The sequence below is a fragment of the Salvelinus namaycush genome, chromosome 41 (genome assembly GCF_016432855.1).
Source record: "Salvelinus namaycush isolate Seneca chromosome 41, SaNama_1.0, whole genome shotgun sequence".
NCBI classification, from domain to species: domain Eukaryota; kingdom Metazoa; phylum Chordata; class Actinopteri; order Salmoniformes; family Salmonidae; genus Salvelinus; species Salvelinus namaycush.
The window spans coordinates 9296740-9314389 of record NC_052347.1 but is presented as its reverse complement, the minus strand read 5'-3'; the positions used below and the strand labels follow the sequence as shown (position 1 = coordinate 9314389).

Here is a 17650-nt window from a genome sequence, read left to right as displayed (position 1 = left end):
ATCCAAGCCTAGTGGTGGCTGTGTTAGGAACTCCTTGGTAAACAAAGTCACATGATATGGTTGTTTTATTTACTAACCACAACTGAATGATTTTCACACACAATGTACATGACCATTTTTATTGACACAAAAAGGCTATATATACACATTATGGGTATACAGTAGTACGCATACTGTATACACCAAACAGTCTTAATACAAAAGAGCTTAGATGTGCTACGTTTGTATAAAATGTACGAAAAGAGCTCATGTGCTACGTTTGTAAAAAATAAAATAAATGACAAAATATATACACAATGTGCAAAATGTATGGCATACTATGTATCAATACACTATTGCAAGGGAAGGGGCTATACTAGTATAGTACAAATAAAATGACTTCTGATTCCAGCTCATTCTCCCTTTCTTTAGTTTGGACACATGATCAATGGGGCACTGATGCTCAGACAAAAACAAAGTTGTGCACAAAGACCTATCAGGAGCAGGCAATGTTTTTTTGATTAGCTACCCATTTTTATCCACTCACAGTTTAAACTGCTTTGTTTTTCTAACAGAAATGTGTGACATTGAGGCTCTTAAAGGCCCAGTGCATTCAAAAACATTTAGATTGTCCTGTGTTATATACATTGAGTGTACAAAACATTAGGAACAGCTTTCTAACATTGAGTTGCACCCCCCCTTTCCCCCCAAAACAGCCTCAATTTGTCGGCGCTTGGACTACAAGGTGTTGAAGCGTTCCACAGGGATGCTGGCCCATGTTTACTCCAATGCTTGCTTCTCACAGTTGTGTCAAGTTGGCTGGATGTTCTTTGGATGGTGGACCATTCTTGATACACACGGGAAACTGTTGAGCATGAAAAACCCAGCAGCTTTCCAATTATTGACACACTCAAACCGGTGTGCCTGGCACCTACTACCATACCTTGTTCAAAGGCACTTAAATCTTTTGTCTTGCCCATTCACCCTCTAAATGGCACACATACACAATCCATGTCTCAATTGTCTCAAGGATTTAAAAAAAATCCTTTAACCTGTCTCCTCCCCTTCATCTACACTGATTGAAGTGGATTTAACAGGAGACATAAATAAGAGATCATAGTTTTCACCTGGATTCACCTGGAAAGAGGTGTTTTGTACACTCAGTGTGTTTCAGCACTATGAGGTTGGAATAATACTGTGAAATTGTGAAAGTTATGATAATGCCATTTTAGTCTTTAGAGCCGTTTAAAAAGGCCGCCTGAAATTTCAGCCTGTTTACGTGGGATGGAGTTTTGGTTTGCCAGGCGGTAAATTAGTTAATAGACCAATAAGAAAGAGTTCCAAACCTTTTCAGTTTTCTCCTCCCCACTCAGACCACTCCCAGACAATCATAGTAAAATTATTGCTGAGAAATGGCTCTTTGCTAAGGAGCTGTTTTAGTTTCTTTTTGATCATTTTAAGTGAAAACAATCACAGTAAGGTACTTAATTGTTACTCAGAAATGATTTGATATTGAGATAGAAAATGGCTGCATTTGACCTTTAAGTAATTTTCTTTGGTAGGGGACAGACGGGTAGGCTATAATTGATCAAAACTGTTAAAATGACATATTTCTTTAGCACTGTCTGCAATGTATTTCCAAGGAATGCTTACGCTGTCGTTGGTGCGTCAAACTTTATCATGCTGAATAGTGTTTTAAAGCTTCTTCCATGTTGGGGGGGCTACGCAACTGCCTTTAGAAACACAGAAACCTTTCAGCAATTTAGTAGAGCCCCCCCAAAACGGTTTCAACACTTCAAATGCTTTCACATTTTATCTTTGGCCAGTATATGTCACTGTAATGACATTTTTAACTACGTGTGTACGATTGCAATAATTATGTAGGATTTTGACCTGAAAAAATACTTCAACTGGGAGTGAGGAGTGAAAACCAAGGCTATTACAACAGTGTGGAGATCATTTTAATACCCATCTGTTGGTAGTAATGGTACATATGGATCACACACTGCTGTGTTTTGAAATGTGTTTTGAAAGGTTGCCTCTTGATGTGAGTGACTGGAATCCCGACCCTACATAATCTGCTGGACTAAGGCTTCATGAATAGAGACACATTAGGCCTACTACAACAAAATGATACAATAATGATGCTTACATTTGAACCTGCAGGACTATAGCCACAAATATTGCTAAGCTGATCACAAAAGCACAAGACAGCCTTGAACCACCTCTGCTGATTCACTGTGACTCCCTGGCTTGTCAAACTGAATGATGTCAACTTGTCTGTTCTCGATATGTCAGCCAACTAAGGTCAGACGGTATATTGAAGAGAGCCATTGAAATGCTGAGGGGAATTTACTGGCTATATTTCTGCCAGTTCCGAGAGTCAAAACAAGCAAAAGCGATATGCAACACAGATGTGCAGTGCACACACAGACACCAGCTCTACACACCAGCTCTAGCGCATGTGCACTGCATGTCACACATAAACAAGCAAGATTCAGCTGATCTGTACATTGGGATAAATCCACTCCAGACTTGACAATAGGGTTGAGAGAGAGAACATTTTCAAAGGCTCTTTTGTCGATAATATAAAGGGCATAGGCATGGGCCTGGCAAGCTACAGGAGTGCTGTGGGGTGCTGTGCCACCTATTGTGACCCCATGGACACTAAGGGAAAGCACGTTGCAGTTTGGTAAACAAACTCACATTGGCCCTACTCTCCCCCACATAAGAATAGAGTAAGAACAACAGCTGCTAAAAATGTGAGGCCTCTCAACTTCTAATTCGGATGAATTCAAGAGTTCTCAGGCCGACAGCTATCGTATTGTCAACCAATGATACTAAATGTGGGTTTCATGCACTCACTTTTTTTTAAATCTTACATGATATAAGGCTGCTTACTGTTAACACTTTACTTTAAGTAGTCTCCTGCTTCATTTGAGTGACAACACAATCAGTCATCACTCTGTGTACTCTTTGCAAAGTCTTTAGTTGAATTAAGTGAAAGCAACACCTTGAAAATAGCAAGATATTTGGCAAATGGTCTTATAAGGCATAATGCAATATGTGCAGTCTTTTAGCATCTGTGTCCAATTCCCTCCTGTGATGGGAATCGCATGGGGGCACTGATTAAAGCAAAGGCAGTAATTTCAAAGCCATAATGCTAAGCTAATACCACATTCCAATAGGTCATATACATACATACACACACAGGACTGTAATACAGCTGCCTTAGTGATGTATGCAGCAGAGCAGACAGACTAGTGCTACTGTAGACATAGGCTTATAATATATACAATCTCTCTGCGCTGTCTGCCAAATTTATCACGAACGTCAGTCAGTAGCCATGCCACTGGCGCAGTCAGAACCAGGCGTGAAATTCTCTAACACCTGGGTCAACATCTGTTTCCACTAGCGAGTTCTCATCCTGAGCCTATCTACTGTAACGCCATTTCAGGAGAGGCCACCCTTCCTCAGACCAGGTCCTCTTCTGAAAGAGACCACAGGGGGAGATCAACCTGTTCATACCATTGATCTATACCACAGCCCAGCGGGTGCTTAGCCTTCCTTAGAATGAGTGGCTGTTATGAGGGACGATACCTCAGAGGGAAACAGCTATACTGTATATCCAGTGAGGAAGGAGGGTCCGTGCCTCTAGCACTCTGAGCTGCTCAGAGCAGTGAGATCCACCACCAGTACTGCTTTAGCCCTGCACAGAACTGCCCACAGGGACACAAGGCCAGCAGCACTGCACTCTCCTCCCCCACCTCCACTGGAGAAGGAGTGTGCTCTCCGTCTCACTTATTTGTGTGTCTCTCCCTGACAGCCCTCTGTCTGAATAGGCCTCTTTGGGGGGGTCACATTGACACCCCTTAGTCCCAATGTGGCTGCAGGTCATGGGAATCCAGGAAGTCAGAGGAGAAGACCCCAAGCGGGGGAAGGCCCAGTGGGTTGAGCCCCCCCGTCGGCCCGGGCATGGTCAGGTCCAGCCACTCCATGTTGTCCAGGTTGGTGTGGTCCAGGTGGTAGCTGGAGGGGGGTGCACTGACATTGTTGAACTCGGTGGTGTCCGTGTCCATGGGGGAGTGGGGGGAGTGCTCCAGCAGCTGACTGTGCAGCTCTTCCATCAACCTCAGTGTCCGGGGCTCAGTCTCCCCCTTCAGCGTGCCTTCCAGGAAGGCCTCCAGCTGGTTGTCTATGGCCAGGGCTGTCAGGCTGGGTGGGCCCGGGGGGTTAAGGGTGGGGGCGGGTGGGCGGGCCACCAGGATCTGGGGCGGGGGGCGGGATAGCACCGTGTTGAAGGGCAGGGTGGTTACGCTGGCGGTCACAGGAAGTAGCTTGTCTGGAAAGGAAGGGTCCTGTCTGATGAATGGGGAGATCTCTGTAGAAGAAAAGAACATGGGAGATGATGGATTCATGGCCAGGGAGGGACTCAGCTGTCTCAATGGAGAGGAGGAGCCCAACGATAGTCAAGTATTTTTCTCACCTCCACTCTCGATCAACACGTCAAACAGGTCGTCCATGTGCTGGCTGATTGCAGTGGGCACCTGCATAGACAATAAAGACCAGTCAATACCTGCCTCAACACCTAACAGACCTAGCAGGTCAGTCCAGTGTGTTGTAGTAGGGTGTTATAAAAGCTCTATTACCTGTGCAGCAGTCTGCATTCTGCGCGTCTGTTTAACAGCCTCTTCGTAGCGTGGCGGGTCCTTATTCCTGGGGACGTGGTTTGAGAAGTTGGGCTGGCAGGCAGAGGGGGACTGATGGACAGAAAAAACTATGTGATCTAATCCCTATAAGCTCTAAACAACCTATGCGGTTCATATATTCAACACAACTAAATTAATACATGTGGATATAATGCAGTATTTAAACAATACCTTGTTTGTTGGACCATTGGGGACTGCTTGGTTGGACGAGGCCCTGGCAGGGGACCTGCTCCCTGGGGAAGTGTTTAGGAAACACTGGGGGATCTCTGTCTGACCTGGGCCTGCTCTGAACTGGAACCCAGAGCCTGAGGTGGTGGTGGTGCACAGTGGGACTGTCGTCTGTAGAGGAATGATGAACAGTGGTTAACCCCGTGGTACACACTCTCTCTGGGGCAGATAAATACTGGTCAGCTGTAGTAGTACACACTCTCCCTTAGAAGGCACACAGTGGTTAGACAGGGTACACACTCTCTCTGGGAGGAATAAAAAGTGTTTATGTATTATTATGTGGTAGTACACAATCTCTAGGGACACAATAAAAGGCATGGGCTGTGGGGTATCAGTGCAGTGCAACACAAAGCAGTGTGTTTCTGGGTGTGAGAGCCTTCTTCAATGAGTGTTGTACTGCAGTTGCTGTTGCTAATTCTGGCTGGCTGTTGATTCGGCCCAGTGCAGCTCTGCAGACCTGGATTCAAATAGTATTTGACATCTTTCAATTAAGTAGTGTTTGCTTGAGCTTGCATTTGAGTGACAGATGGATGGAGTGTGCACTTTTGGGACTATTCAATTGGTTTAATTTTTGTCAGGCAGGCCCAGTCAAGCACAGCTTAAGTATTTGAAGGAAAACAAATGCTATTTGAACCCAGGTCTGGTCCTATAGAGACTAGAGCAGACAGCGTAGTCTAGTGTGCTGTCTGCCTGGCCGTCAGTCAGCACCTGCTCCAGTAACCGGAGCTTAGACAGGCTCCGGCCCTCCTTTTGATGTGACTAGGAGAGGAATTCATCACCCTGGCCAGGCCTGCTATTACCTTGGCAACACACTAGATAAATCACCCAGAGAAGAGAATATTAAAGAAGTTGGAGAGGGAGACTCTTTGCTTTCAAAACACGGCTAATGCCCTAATAAATGTGATTAGGCCGGCCCATCACAATAGAATGTAACCAGCGATTAATAAAGTGTCTCTGGAAATGGTGTTAAACACAAAAACAGGATGTGCAATTTATTCAGCGGAATAATTCATCCACAGACAGCTATTTATTTAGTTATGGTTTGGTGCAGCACACAGCCCTTGGAGAGTACTATAACACAATACACAGAGACACTAGAATACAGGTGGGTAAAATGGTGTCTGCAGACAGTAGCTTGGGGAATATCCCACTCTAAATATGGGATTGGAGTAAATTAAACCATATATTCTCACCTGTGCCATGGGTTGGGTCTGGGTGGTGTGTTGGTGGTGGTGGGGTGCTGAGGCCTCTGTTTTCTGGATGAGGCCTGGAGCTGTAGTGCTAACTGTGGTCTGTAGGACCGGCTCTCTGACCTGCAGCTTAATGCTGTTGTTCGGTAGCTGGATGGTGGCAGTGCTGGTGGGCAGGGAGACAGGCAGCAGGATCTGTGTCCCAGGCTGGCCAGACAGCGAAGTCTGAGGCTGGGGCTGTCTGAGGACCTGAGGCACCTGCTGGTGGCTGATGAAGAACTGAGGCAGGGGGGACGTCTGTACCTGGCCTGAGCTGGGCTCCTCCTGTTTCACCACTGCTAGTGGGCTATGTGCAGAGGCAGAGCAGTTTGAGGCGGCCCTGCCCTCTTCTTTGACCTGGGCCAGGGCCATGGGGGCTGGAGGGCTGGGCAGACCCCTCTTCTCCACCTCTAGCTGCATCTTCAGCTCCTCCACCAGCCTCTGCTCCTGCTCCAGCTTCCTCATCAGCTCCTCGATCTGACGCTCCTTCTCGTGCAGTCGCTGGTCCTTCTCTGAGGTTCTGGTCTCCATTGGGCTGTCCTCCAGGCGGCCTTGGTGGGGAGACGACCCAGAATGAGTGTGCCGAGCTGGGGAAAGAGCTCCTGGCATCCCAGCCTCCTCCATGCCCAGGCTGGAGACCTCCGAGGGCGCGGGGGACACAGGGGGTGTGGAGCTCATGCTCTCAGGCGGTGGGGCCCCTGTGTGGCCTGTCAGCTCCATGGCAGTGGCAGCCTGGCTGCTGGGGATCTCCTGATAAGGCTTTAGTCTCTCTATCAGGTCAGTCTTGGTGCCAGACACCGGAAGACCTCGCAGTTTCAGCTCCATCTTCAGCTCAGCTACCTACCGGCCAGGGATAATGAACAGTCATGAGTCATCATAACAAAAGACAAGCCCTCTCACTAAATCTCCATACAACATGTCACTGCCTAGGGGCTGCGCTCTGCCCTTTAATATATCTATCATATAGTGAAAATCTATGTACGGAGCAGGAGTGAGCTTCACCTTCATTTCGTCCAGGTTGGTAGGTAGGACACCAGGCTTGCGGTTTGTCAGAGTTTGGTTAGACCGTGCTGGGGCAGCGCTGGGTAGAGAGACCATGATGGGACTGGACAGACTGCTGCCACTCAGAGATACGTTGGAGCAGCTGTTCTGATCCTCCATCAACCTGTAGGAACACAGACAACAGGAGGAGGGTTTAGTGTTCGAATGGGAGAAAGAGTTTCCTGTATGTCCCATCATTCACAACCAACGGTCTCCGTCCGGGACAATGCACACAGGAATACTAAATATCTAAGCCAAACAGAAGCTGTGCAGGAAACAGATGTGGCAGATTACATCACTATTATCCAGGTGTGGACTTATTCTGTTAGGGAGGATTGTTTGCTTGAATCCCATTGTTCAAAGGAAACAATGTTTGCCCTCCAGGTGTAGTGATGATGTACTAACCGCCCTCAACACAAAGCTGTCAGTCAATAAAACTGCAACTAGAATGTGAGGGCTAGCCACATTACTTGGCCTATAGTATGCAAGCTGCGGTAACACATAACATCCCAATGTCCATTTTACAGCGGGCCATACTTGAGTGGGGCAGGCAGGATGGTCTGGTAGTTATAGTGCTGCTGCTGCTGGCTCAGTATCTGCAGCTGGAGGAACTGCTGCTGCTGATGCAGTAGCCTGGCGTAGGCTGAGTCCATGGGGGCCTCGTTGGCCTCCTGTTTCTGGTCCGGGGGGATGTACTGGTGGTACTTCAGCTTCTTCACCCGCGGCTTGGGATCCTTATTCTTTTTACTGCGGCTCTTGTCATTGGGTGTCTTTGGCTGGCTTTGCTGCAGGGAAAAGAGGAACGGTTACAACCTACTGGATACTATCCGGGAGCAGCAGTGAAACGTTTTCACTGAAAACTTCAAAGGTTCATCTCACTGAGTGGATTGTGGACATGTTTAGTGATCTAAAAGCCCGTTCTGACTGTTATGGATAAGGTCTAAACATCTTGCCAGTATTGTGAGGCTTGTACATGAAATTGTTCCTATTTCATGCTGTAGTATCAAATGAATAGGCGGGACATTGTGATAACGCCCGGTGAGAAAGACAGGATGGGGAAATGGAATGTGGAAAGGGATGTGGGGTGACCCTTATTGTTCAGTAAGTAAATTACAGGATACACATTAAATGGCTTGGCATTTGAGAGGTAGATGCAAGCCATAAAAATATCATAACACCAATTGAAGTTGGTTTATGCAAACACACAGCCTCGAATGTGTTCCTCCCTGTTCTTCAACACGGGAGGGGCTAGAGCTCAGAAAATATGAATTTGCTTTGAGTGTAAAGGATTGTGACAAATGCTCAAGTTATTGCTTTACTCCCTTGCTTCCATCCTTTATGCCCTGAAGGCTAAGAGAAAGCCTGTCACTTAACCTTAATTGAAGACTGAGAGCGGCTGGCAGTTTAAGTCCATGGATTTGTGAAAAACTCCCAGGCCTCGTTGTGCTTTGAACCGCATTTGAATTGGCCGAACCATCACTTTCGACTGGTCTCTGCCTGCACTGATGGGCTCTTTCACTGTGACCGAACACAGCCCCAGTGTTTGTCCTCCCCTGACTTCTTATCTCTGATTACAGTTCCAAAGGAAGCAGCATGAAAACCACAACAGATCAGAGAGAGAGAGTCAAATATCAGAGGTGACTTTCATGTTTACGGGGTATATTTAGTGTTTGTAGGAAAAGCTTGCTCAGCTAACTGGGATCAAAAAGGAACCAAAACATCATCATTGCTGAAATAAATAGCTTTCTGTACCAAGAGACAGAAAAGTTTGGTTATAGCTTGTAACGTGCTCAGCTAAACGCTATAAATAAATGTATGTTTAATATTTGCATTGAATGTACATCTTTGCACATTGCCATGATTTACCATACCTTTGCCACAAGGTTCAAGTACTCTCCATCATGTGATATGACATCACTTTCTTTCAAGTTTGTGGCTCACCTTTACTAACATGGGCCCCGGCTTTGGAGGGGCAACAATGGTGATTGGCTGAGGCGTGGTCACCAGGCGATTGTTCTGATGCTCATTGGTGGAGACATGAGAGAAGTTGAAGAAGTCTGTTGTGGACTGGGAGGTAGGTGGGCAGTGCTGAGATAAAGAGACAGATAGAAACCACATGGCCCGTTCAGTAAGGAGGGGAACAGAGGCCTGTAAATCCCCCTCCCACACTAAGCCACAAGGGCAGAGCAACTGGAAAAAGACTAACAAAGATGGATGCCGTCTAACAGAAAAAAAGGCAAATAATATTTTCTAGCAATCAGAATTTGATATACAACAGGCAGGTGCACTGAGAGACTATTATTTAGGCCCAAAATATAGAAACAAAATATTTACACTGTTAGTCATACCATAACAACACAATTTAAGATGGGTATTTATAGGTAGTGAGGTATGGCGATGGGACCTACCTGCATGGTGATGGAGCTGGTCGGTGGGGAGGGGGCAGAGGAGCTCTGGGACTCCTGGCTGGCCGGCTGCTCTGGGGACAGGGCGTCGCCGCTGTCCTCGTCAAAGTTGTACACATCCAGTGTTTTCGTCTTGGGGAAGTCATTCTCCACCTCACCGTCTGCGGGATCTGCAACGTAACACATGCAAAAACACAGCTTATTAATTACAAGTAGACCAATGGAGAGAGGTTTGTACGAAGTTGTTTCTCATGGTAGTCACTGGAAATGTTTCAGTGCTGTGTTAGTCGTAATAGGCACTTTCAGAAATCTACACTATACAAATATGCAGGGAGTGGGAGTTGAATGAGTTACTTCGCCCTTAGCCTGGAAATAATAATGTATAAAGTCAAGAGTGATCTCTACCGGTGACGTCGTCCTTGACGAGGCTGGGTTCTACAGGCAGAATGTTCTTGACCACCAGCTCCATGGGGCCGGGTCGCTGGGCCAGCTTCTCATTGAGGTCATCAGCCAGCCTGGCTCTCTTCAGCATCATCTGAGTAGCCTGCAGTGAGGGCACCGCATGGGTCTCTGTGGGACAGACAGCAACTCATCAGTAACTGCTAGTCTACCTAGAACTCACAACAGTACTGTTCTACTACTGTGTGTCTCACAGTGGAGACTGTTTAAGGTAGTATGTCCTCATACGTCAAAGACAATCAATCGGACAACTGATTGTAACATCTCAAGTTGTGAATATTTAATATCCTATGGATTGTATCCAATAGGGAGGGAAACAATTTCACAGGATCCTCCTCTTCCGTCATCATCTCTCTTCTGAGAGCTAACTTGGCCAGCTAAATGTGCATGTACTTTCTGTTGCTAGCTGAGTATGCTCCGTATCATCTGTCTTCTCTACAGCCTATCATAAAGCATACAGTACATGGCAGTGAGGTTACCTTGCAGGATGTGCATGCGGACCAGCTCTGAACGTTCAGGTCTACTGCGGATTTTGTGCTTCAAGAAGTTCTCAGTCTGTAAGAAAACAACATAAAACTACATTTAATCGAGATGATATGGAATGGCATATGTATGTGATAATGTGTGTTTATCTCAATGAAGTACAATGAACACTAGTGCGAGTGAGATGAGTTTGTGAGGTCTTACCCTGGACCTCTGCAGGCTGCGGATCTGTTCGTGGAAGGCAGCAGGGCATTTCAGTGCTATGGGAGGGAAGATCAACATCATGTACAGTGAGCTCCAAAAGTATTGGGACAGTGACAATGTTTTGTTGTTTTGGCTCTGTATGAAATGATACAATGACTATGAGGTTAAAGTGCAGACTGTTAGCTTTAATTTTTAGGGTATTTTCATCCATATCGGGTGAACCGTTTAGAAATTTCAGCAGTTTTTGTACATAGTCCCCCCCTTTTAGTACACCAAAAGTATTGGGACAAATTCACTTATGTGTATTAAAGTAGTCAAAAGTGTATTATTTGGTCCCATATTCCTAGCATGCAATGAATACATCAAGCTTGTGACTCTACAAACTTGTTGGATGCATTTTCTGTATGTTTTGGTTGTGTTTCAGATGATTTTGTGCCCAATTATTGGTAAATAATGGGGCGGCAGGTAGCCTAGTGGTTAGAGTGTTGGGCCAGTAACCAAAAGGTTGCTAGATCGAATCCCCGAGCTGACAAGGTAAAAATCTGTCGTTCTGCCCCTGAACAAGGCAGTTAACCCACTGTTCCTAGGCCGTCATTGTAAATAAGAATTTGTTCTTAACTGACTTGCCTAGTTAAATAAAGGTATAAAAAAGAAAAGAATAGAATATGTTTCTAAACACTGCTATATTAATGTGGACGCTACCATTAGTACGGATAATCATGTATGAATAATGAAGAGTGAGAAAGTTACAGACGCATAAATATCATACCCCCAAGATATGCTAACCTCTCACCATTATACCTGTAACATTTTTATTCATTATTATTTATGATTCATTCAGGATTATCCGTAATCATGGTAGCATCCATATTAATGTAGAAGCATTTAGAAACATATTATATTCTTATTTACAATAAAAGTGACGTCAAAATGACACAATACATTATTTACCATTCATTTCTATTGGGCACAAAATAATCTGAAACACAACCAAAACAAACAGCAAATGCATCCAAAAAGTTTGCAGTCACAAGCTTGCTGCAATCATTGTGTGCTAGTAATATGGGAGAAAATACTACACTTTTGACTACTTTAATACACATAAGTGAATTTGTCCCAATACTTTTGGTCCCTTAGAATGGTGGGACTATGTACAAAAAGTGCTGTAATTTCTAAATGGTTCACCCGACAAAGATGAAAAAAACGTCATATGAAAGCTGACAGTCTGCACTTTAACCTCATAGTCATTGTATAATTTCAAATCCACAGTGTTGGAGTACAGAGCCAAAACAACAATAAAATGTGTCACTGTCCCATTACTTTTGGAGCTACCCATAACTTCTAATGGGTAAAAAGTAAACTCGTCCTCTTGAAAGTTCATATTTGAGACGTGATGTAGTTGTACTTGATGACAAGCTGATAACAACAAGGGAGAGACAATAATGTGTGTTATTTCTTTGGAAGAGAGGATGACTTTGCTACTACACAATATCTGACGGGAGTAGGACAGGATGTCTCTGAATGTTCCACTCATCCAACTAGTGAGACAGTCAGGCTGGGACTTTGATCTCATCAGACACACTTATCCTGCTGTTGGCACGGCACGGCTACACCCATTAGTCACCTCTAGCTAACACAAGCACTGTTTGCTCTCTACACACACACACACTGAGGTCTGAACACACACTGACCAGTGGTTCTTCTTAGTCAGAGGGAGTGCGTCAAACTCAGAGAAGCAGAGCTAAGCATTCCTGAGCGTCACCCAAGCCCTGGCCTGCATACCTATTGTAAGTCCTCTGTGTGGGAGAACCAGAGCGATTCACCCAGTGTCGCTGGCTGGGAGGTTCCTGTGTTGCCTGTGCTAGGGCCGCATTGGGGGTTACTGACCTCCTGCGCAGGCCCTGTCGCTGACTCATACAGCTCTGATTGTGGAGCCTAATAAGAGGAGCTTAGAGTCCACATGGAGGAGGCCTCTTAGGGCTGGACAAGACAAGACAGAGCACACTCTCAGCACTGAGAGGTCTCTGGTCTGGGGCTCCTGCGGCTCTAGCCACAAATCACTTAGCTGCACCACTGTTCTCCCTCTCTCTGTGTCTGTCTGCTGTCTGATTTCTTATCAGTCTGTCTGCTCTAGTCTGCAACCCACTGGCTCCCAGAGAGACTGATCCAGTAAGGGCAGCAAGAGGAAGGATTCTGCTCCTCTTTGCTGACTTTGAGAGCCAGGTGTGGAAGTTTTCAGTATGCCTTTTGGTTTCTGGTATGCCACTGGCCACCGATGTATGCCTCACTGTGGGTTAAGACCTTGGGCCATTCCGAGTATTTATTTATTCTACAAACATCAGTGGTGGCAGAATTCCACTCCTGTATGGTTGTCATAATAGTAGCAAATCAGACAGCACGTAGTTCAATCTATGGTATTCATTTAGTTAATAATTGTATGACATTTTCTGAGAGCTTTCTGGAACCAAAACCCACTTTAATGACTGTGGTGTGGGTGCAGTTATACTTTTCCTACATGCCAGACCAATAACCTTAACTCTGGTAGAGGTGAGTTACAGTATATTAAATCCTTGGTGCTTTAAGTATGGCGGTGCCCAATACTGTGGTTATACTCACGTGGCATGATGCCCTGCTCCACTAGCTGCTCACGGGTGCGTCTCTGCTGCAGGCGGCGCTGGAGGACTGTGGGAGAGAAGCAGAGGTAGGTTAGAGGTCAACCTATGCCCAACTAGCCTGGTCCCAGATCTGTTTGTGCCGTCACGCCAATGACCGTAGGAGTTAGCAAGACAGCATAAACATATCTGGGACCAGGTGCAGACGACCCTCCATTTACATCCTAGAGCTGGGACGATGAACTGAAAATGATCGATACCAGTCACTGGTGCACATTCATGTTATAAAATTCTGGCAATTTATCGCAATATGGATTTTGTACGCCCAGTTCTACTACACACCCAACCCACAGATAAAGGTGTTTGGTTGCGGAGGGAGGTTGGTTGGGGAGGATAGGTGGGCATATAATGTGAAGGTCTAGCAACCCAAGCGTTGCATATTCGACTCACATAATGGACAACTTTTACATTTTAGCAACTTTGTAACAACTTACTACTTTTTAACTACTTAGCTCGCATGTTAGCTAACCCTAACCTTAACCCCTAACCCTAACTCCTAACCTTAATCCCTAGCCTAGCTAACGTTAGCCACCTAGCTAACTTTAGCCACAACAAATTGGAATTCCTTATAAAGAACATTGTGTACTGGACACGATTCGAAGAAGAAGAAGAAAACTGTGTAATGGACCCGGAAAAATTGACGAGTCACCAATTTGTGTTGACATGCCACGTCACAGCCCAGCCAGAACAAAACAGGAAGTCCTGTTCCTCCACCTAATACATCCTATAGAGACAGCCTACATACTTTCTCCATGGTTAACCTACCAGACAACTAGTAATAACACTCTTCTTGGCACTGTGAGTTTACTTTCGAGCGATTACATGGGCTTTACAAGCTCTCTTCAAATAAAGTGAAGACAAGGACATACTGAGGACGGACTGGGATGCAAATGCAGAGGTAACTTTACATAGATGTTCAACTTGAAATACAAACATAGATAGACACAGGCAAGGGATGAGTCTTTCTCAAGTACCACTGTAGAAATAACAAACTAATTACAGTGCAATGTTCATATGTCCGAGTTGAAGATGATGTCATCCCAGAACTGAGTGAACTCGGTCTCTTTTGTAAGTGCCGCTCCATAAAAAGTGAGATGTGTAGTCTTGTTTTGGAGCTGTAAGAACTCATCCATGAAGTCCTTGGAACATAAAAAAACAAGAAGGACTCCTATGCAGGAGGCTTCAAATCCTTGGACGGCACCCAATGTTATTTTTCCATCATAATAAACTGCAGTGCGGGCCCAGTTTAAACATGTATAAACAGGCGAGCGTGGACGTGTTATTTCAGTGGAATAACAGTGATCCTGACGGTTGATGGTGACGAACGACGCGGCGCTGTGAAGAACGTTGGGGCCCTTATCGTCACCAAGGCACTGTGTTCATAGTGAGGTCGGACTGCTGCTGGAGTAGACTGCTCATTGGCTATGGCCAGATGGTCAATGCACAGTCAAACACACACATACACATACACATTAAACACTACATACTACACACACCCAGGCCTGCTCTGCTCTAGTCCCCTGGGACAGTCACTGCGTCTGACCAGGCCAACGTGACTCACTCCAGCTAAAATAAACTGGGCAGCTGTGAGAAGAAGGCCTGGGAACCATGGAGTCTGGAGGTGGCATGGGGGTGGGGGCTGAGACGGGAACCCAAAGCATTGTACAGAGTGGGGGGGACCCACTCCCACTGGTGGACAGAGGAGCACAGAGAGTCCCAGGGAGCCGAGGCAGGGGAGACACTGAGTCCATTCTCAGAGCCCCCCATAACTTTAACAAGCCCCTCTGCGCCTCCAGGGCTCAGAACACTGTGTTCCTGCTCCCTATCCATGGTTCCCATTACACGTTCACACCAGGGTCAGGTTAGCGTTTTTCTCATGAATCTTGTTCTGGAGGAAGTTCTGCAGTGGTCACTAGCTGGAACAGCCACAAAGACATAAAATCAGATTTTGACCCTAACTTTAACCACACTGCTAACCCTAATGCCTAACCCTAACTTTAAGTTAACACCAAAAAGCTCATGTTTGTTTTTTATTCATTTTTACAAAATTGTGACTTTGCAGCTCGCCTATCTAAGGGGGAAATCGCTCAGTGCTGCCTCCAGGACAAGACTCATGACAATACACGTCAACCTGCACACCAGTGGGGCACCGAAACAGAAAGATCATTCTGGAAGATAGGAGAGAATTACCATTGGTTGGTTTCAATATTCATGTTACCCACTTTGACTGGACTGGAAAAGAATGCTAAAGGATAATTGACGATTTATGAGAACAATACTGCCATTTCAAGTTGTTATTCATGACATCAACGTGGCAGTACAACCCATGTCTGAGGTGCTCCTTACATTTGTTTGGCTGATGTCAATAGTGCTGTTCTCAGTGAACCCTGGCTAACTTCTGTGTGATGCAAGTCGGCTGTACTCCCCTGCTCTCCAGCACAACATAAACAGAGGTACTTCACAACCTCAGAGTGTACATAGGCTTTACTAAAATCTCTGTCTCCTGATTCTATCCCTAATCCCCTGCCCATGTTCGTCTCAACAAAACTCATCTCTGGACAAAGTCTACCGTTAGATCTCTTGGCCTGACTTTTTCCTAGAAACACTCTGCGTAAATATAAAAGAGAATCTGTTTTGTTATGGCTACACTGTTATAGAAACAGTCGGACACTGACATAAGCTATGTTGACATTACTGCGGGAAATATACAGTATTCTCCTTGCAACTCAGCTGTGCTCCATGCCCTTGCAAATGCTCATTCACTCTGAGTCAGTTTGTTATTTGATGTATTCTCGAAGATCGATGACGAATAAAACATTGGCAACAAATTCAAACCAGATCCATCCAACTCATCCAAGCATGATTCTACACCTATGACCCGAGGGGACACCATACCTTTTAAATATGACTTACATTGAAGCCAGGTAATAGAGTCATATCACCTTTTCTTTACACACCAAGTTGTTCTTTGAAACACCTAATACTATCAGGAGCTGCCCTGTAACGGTATGCAGAGCACGAACAGAATGTGAAGTTACAGCATTTCCAGGTTTAGCATTTCAATGGGGGCTATTCCTCCCAGGTAACATACTGTACAGGAGAATGCCATTGTTCAGGAAAAGGTACTAACTAAGTGGTGACATCATGCTTAGCTGATAGCCTGAGGGTAACACTGAGCTCTGCAGTTATTTGTCATCATAAGAAGTGAACACAGAGTCCTGGGTTTAAGGATCCTAATAATTTGATACGCTATATAAACCCACCTCCCTAGTCCCCTCCCTCATTCTGGCCTCATCTCCTCCCTCATTTTGACTTTGTTTCTAATAGAAAACAACAACTCTTTAAACTATTGTGGTGCTGTTAATCCAGTCTCAAACGGATGCTGGACGTCATTTAATAGCTATTTGTTCTGTAATGCCCTATCATTTCCTGGTGGGGCTCTCTGTCTCTGTCCTAGCCCAGAGTCAAGGTGTTATCATCAATTAATCAGTACACATTACTCTGACATCCCTGCCGTTGGTCAAGTTGGTCAAGGCCTATAAGTAGCTGTATATTTCATTCAAGGTAATCACGTCGACTGAAAAGCAGACATAAAGCCCATACACATTTCACTGTAACTCCATTATTTTACTGAGAACTTTAACAACTATTTGCCTTCTAGGGAGAATATACTGTAGTTAAAAAGTCCTAAAGCACACAACATTTTTGGAGACAACCGTAGAGGAAACCAAAATGGAAACTGATTTATGTTGATACTGGGCTTCATGCCAACAACGTAGTGATGCTACCTAGCAGAGAGAGGAAGAAAGAGTGAAAAGGTAAGCGAGTGAAAGAATGAGGAGGGAGAAAAGCAAAGACAGAGAGAGACAGGGGCACCTGATTTAAATTTACCCCTGCAGACGGCGGGGGTCTCCACGTCGAGGCACGCCATAGAGGAGGAGAGAGCTGGGTCGCTTAGCGGCCGGGTCTGGAGTCCCATGGAGTGATCAGGGCAGTGAGGAACGAGGACCAGCATGAGGGTTTGGTAATGAGGGAAAACACCCAGCTAGGAGTGTATGGTAAGAGAACTGTTTCTCACAGTCTGGTACGTACAGTCCCTCCCTCTCTCTCCAGTCTCTCCAATCTCTCTCTGCCTGTCTTTGTGTTGGTCTCAGCGGGAGCGAGTGTGCGCTCACTCATGCTCTGGCTGGGCTCAGCCAGTAAGAGTCAGGAGGAGGGAACACAGACAGACGAGCCACTGT

The 17650-nt window shown here is 45.5% G+C and overlaps 1 protein-coding gene across 1 annotated transcript; it reads right to left on the bottom strand.

The window, feature by feature from the left end:
- Positions 1-1111: 1111 nt before the first annotated feature.
- On the bottom strand, positions 1112-17547 carry LOC120034392 (myocardin-related transcription factor B-like). The gene is made up of 14 exons (XM_038980924.1): positions 17301-17547; positions 13354-13419; positions 10738-10793; positions 10530-10605; positions 9997-10161; positions 9595-9761; positions 9128-9274; positions 7724-7971; positions 7148-7310; positions 6110-6985; positions 4860-5027; positions 4629-4739; positions 4466-4526; positions 1112-4360 (listed from the first exon to the last, which is right to left on the bottom strand). Exons 1-14 carry the CDS (start codon positions 17422-17424, stop codon positions 3852-3854), a joined length of 2937 nt encoding a protein of 978 aa, XP_038836852.1. The 5' UTR covers positions 17425-17547; the 3' UTR covers positions 1112-3851.
- Positions 17548-17650: the final 103 nt, after the last annotated feature.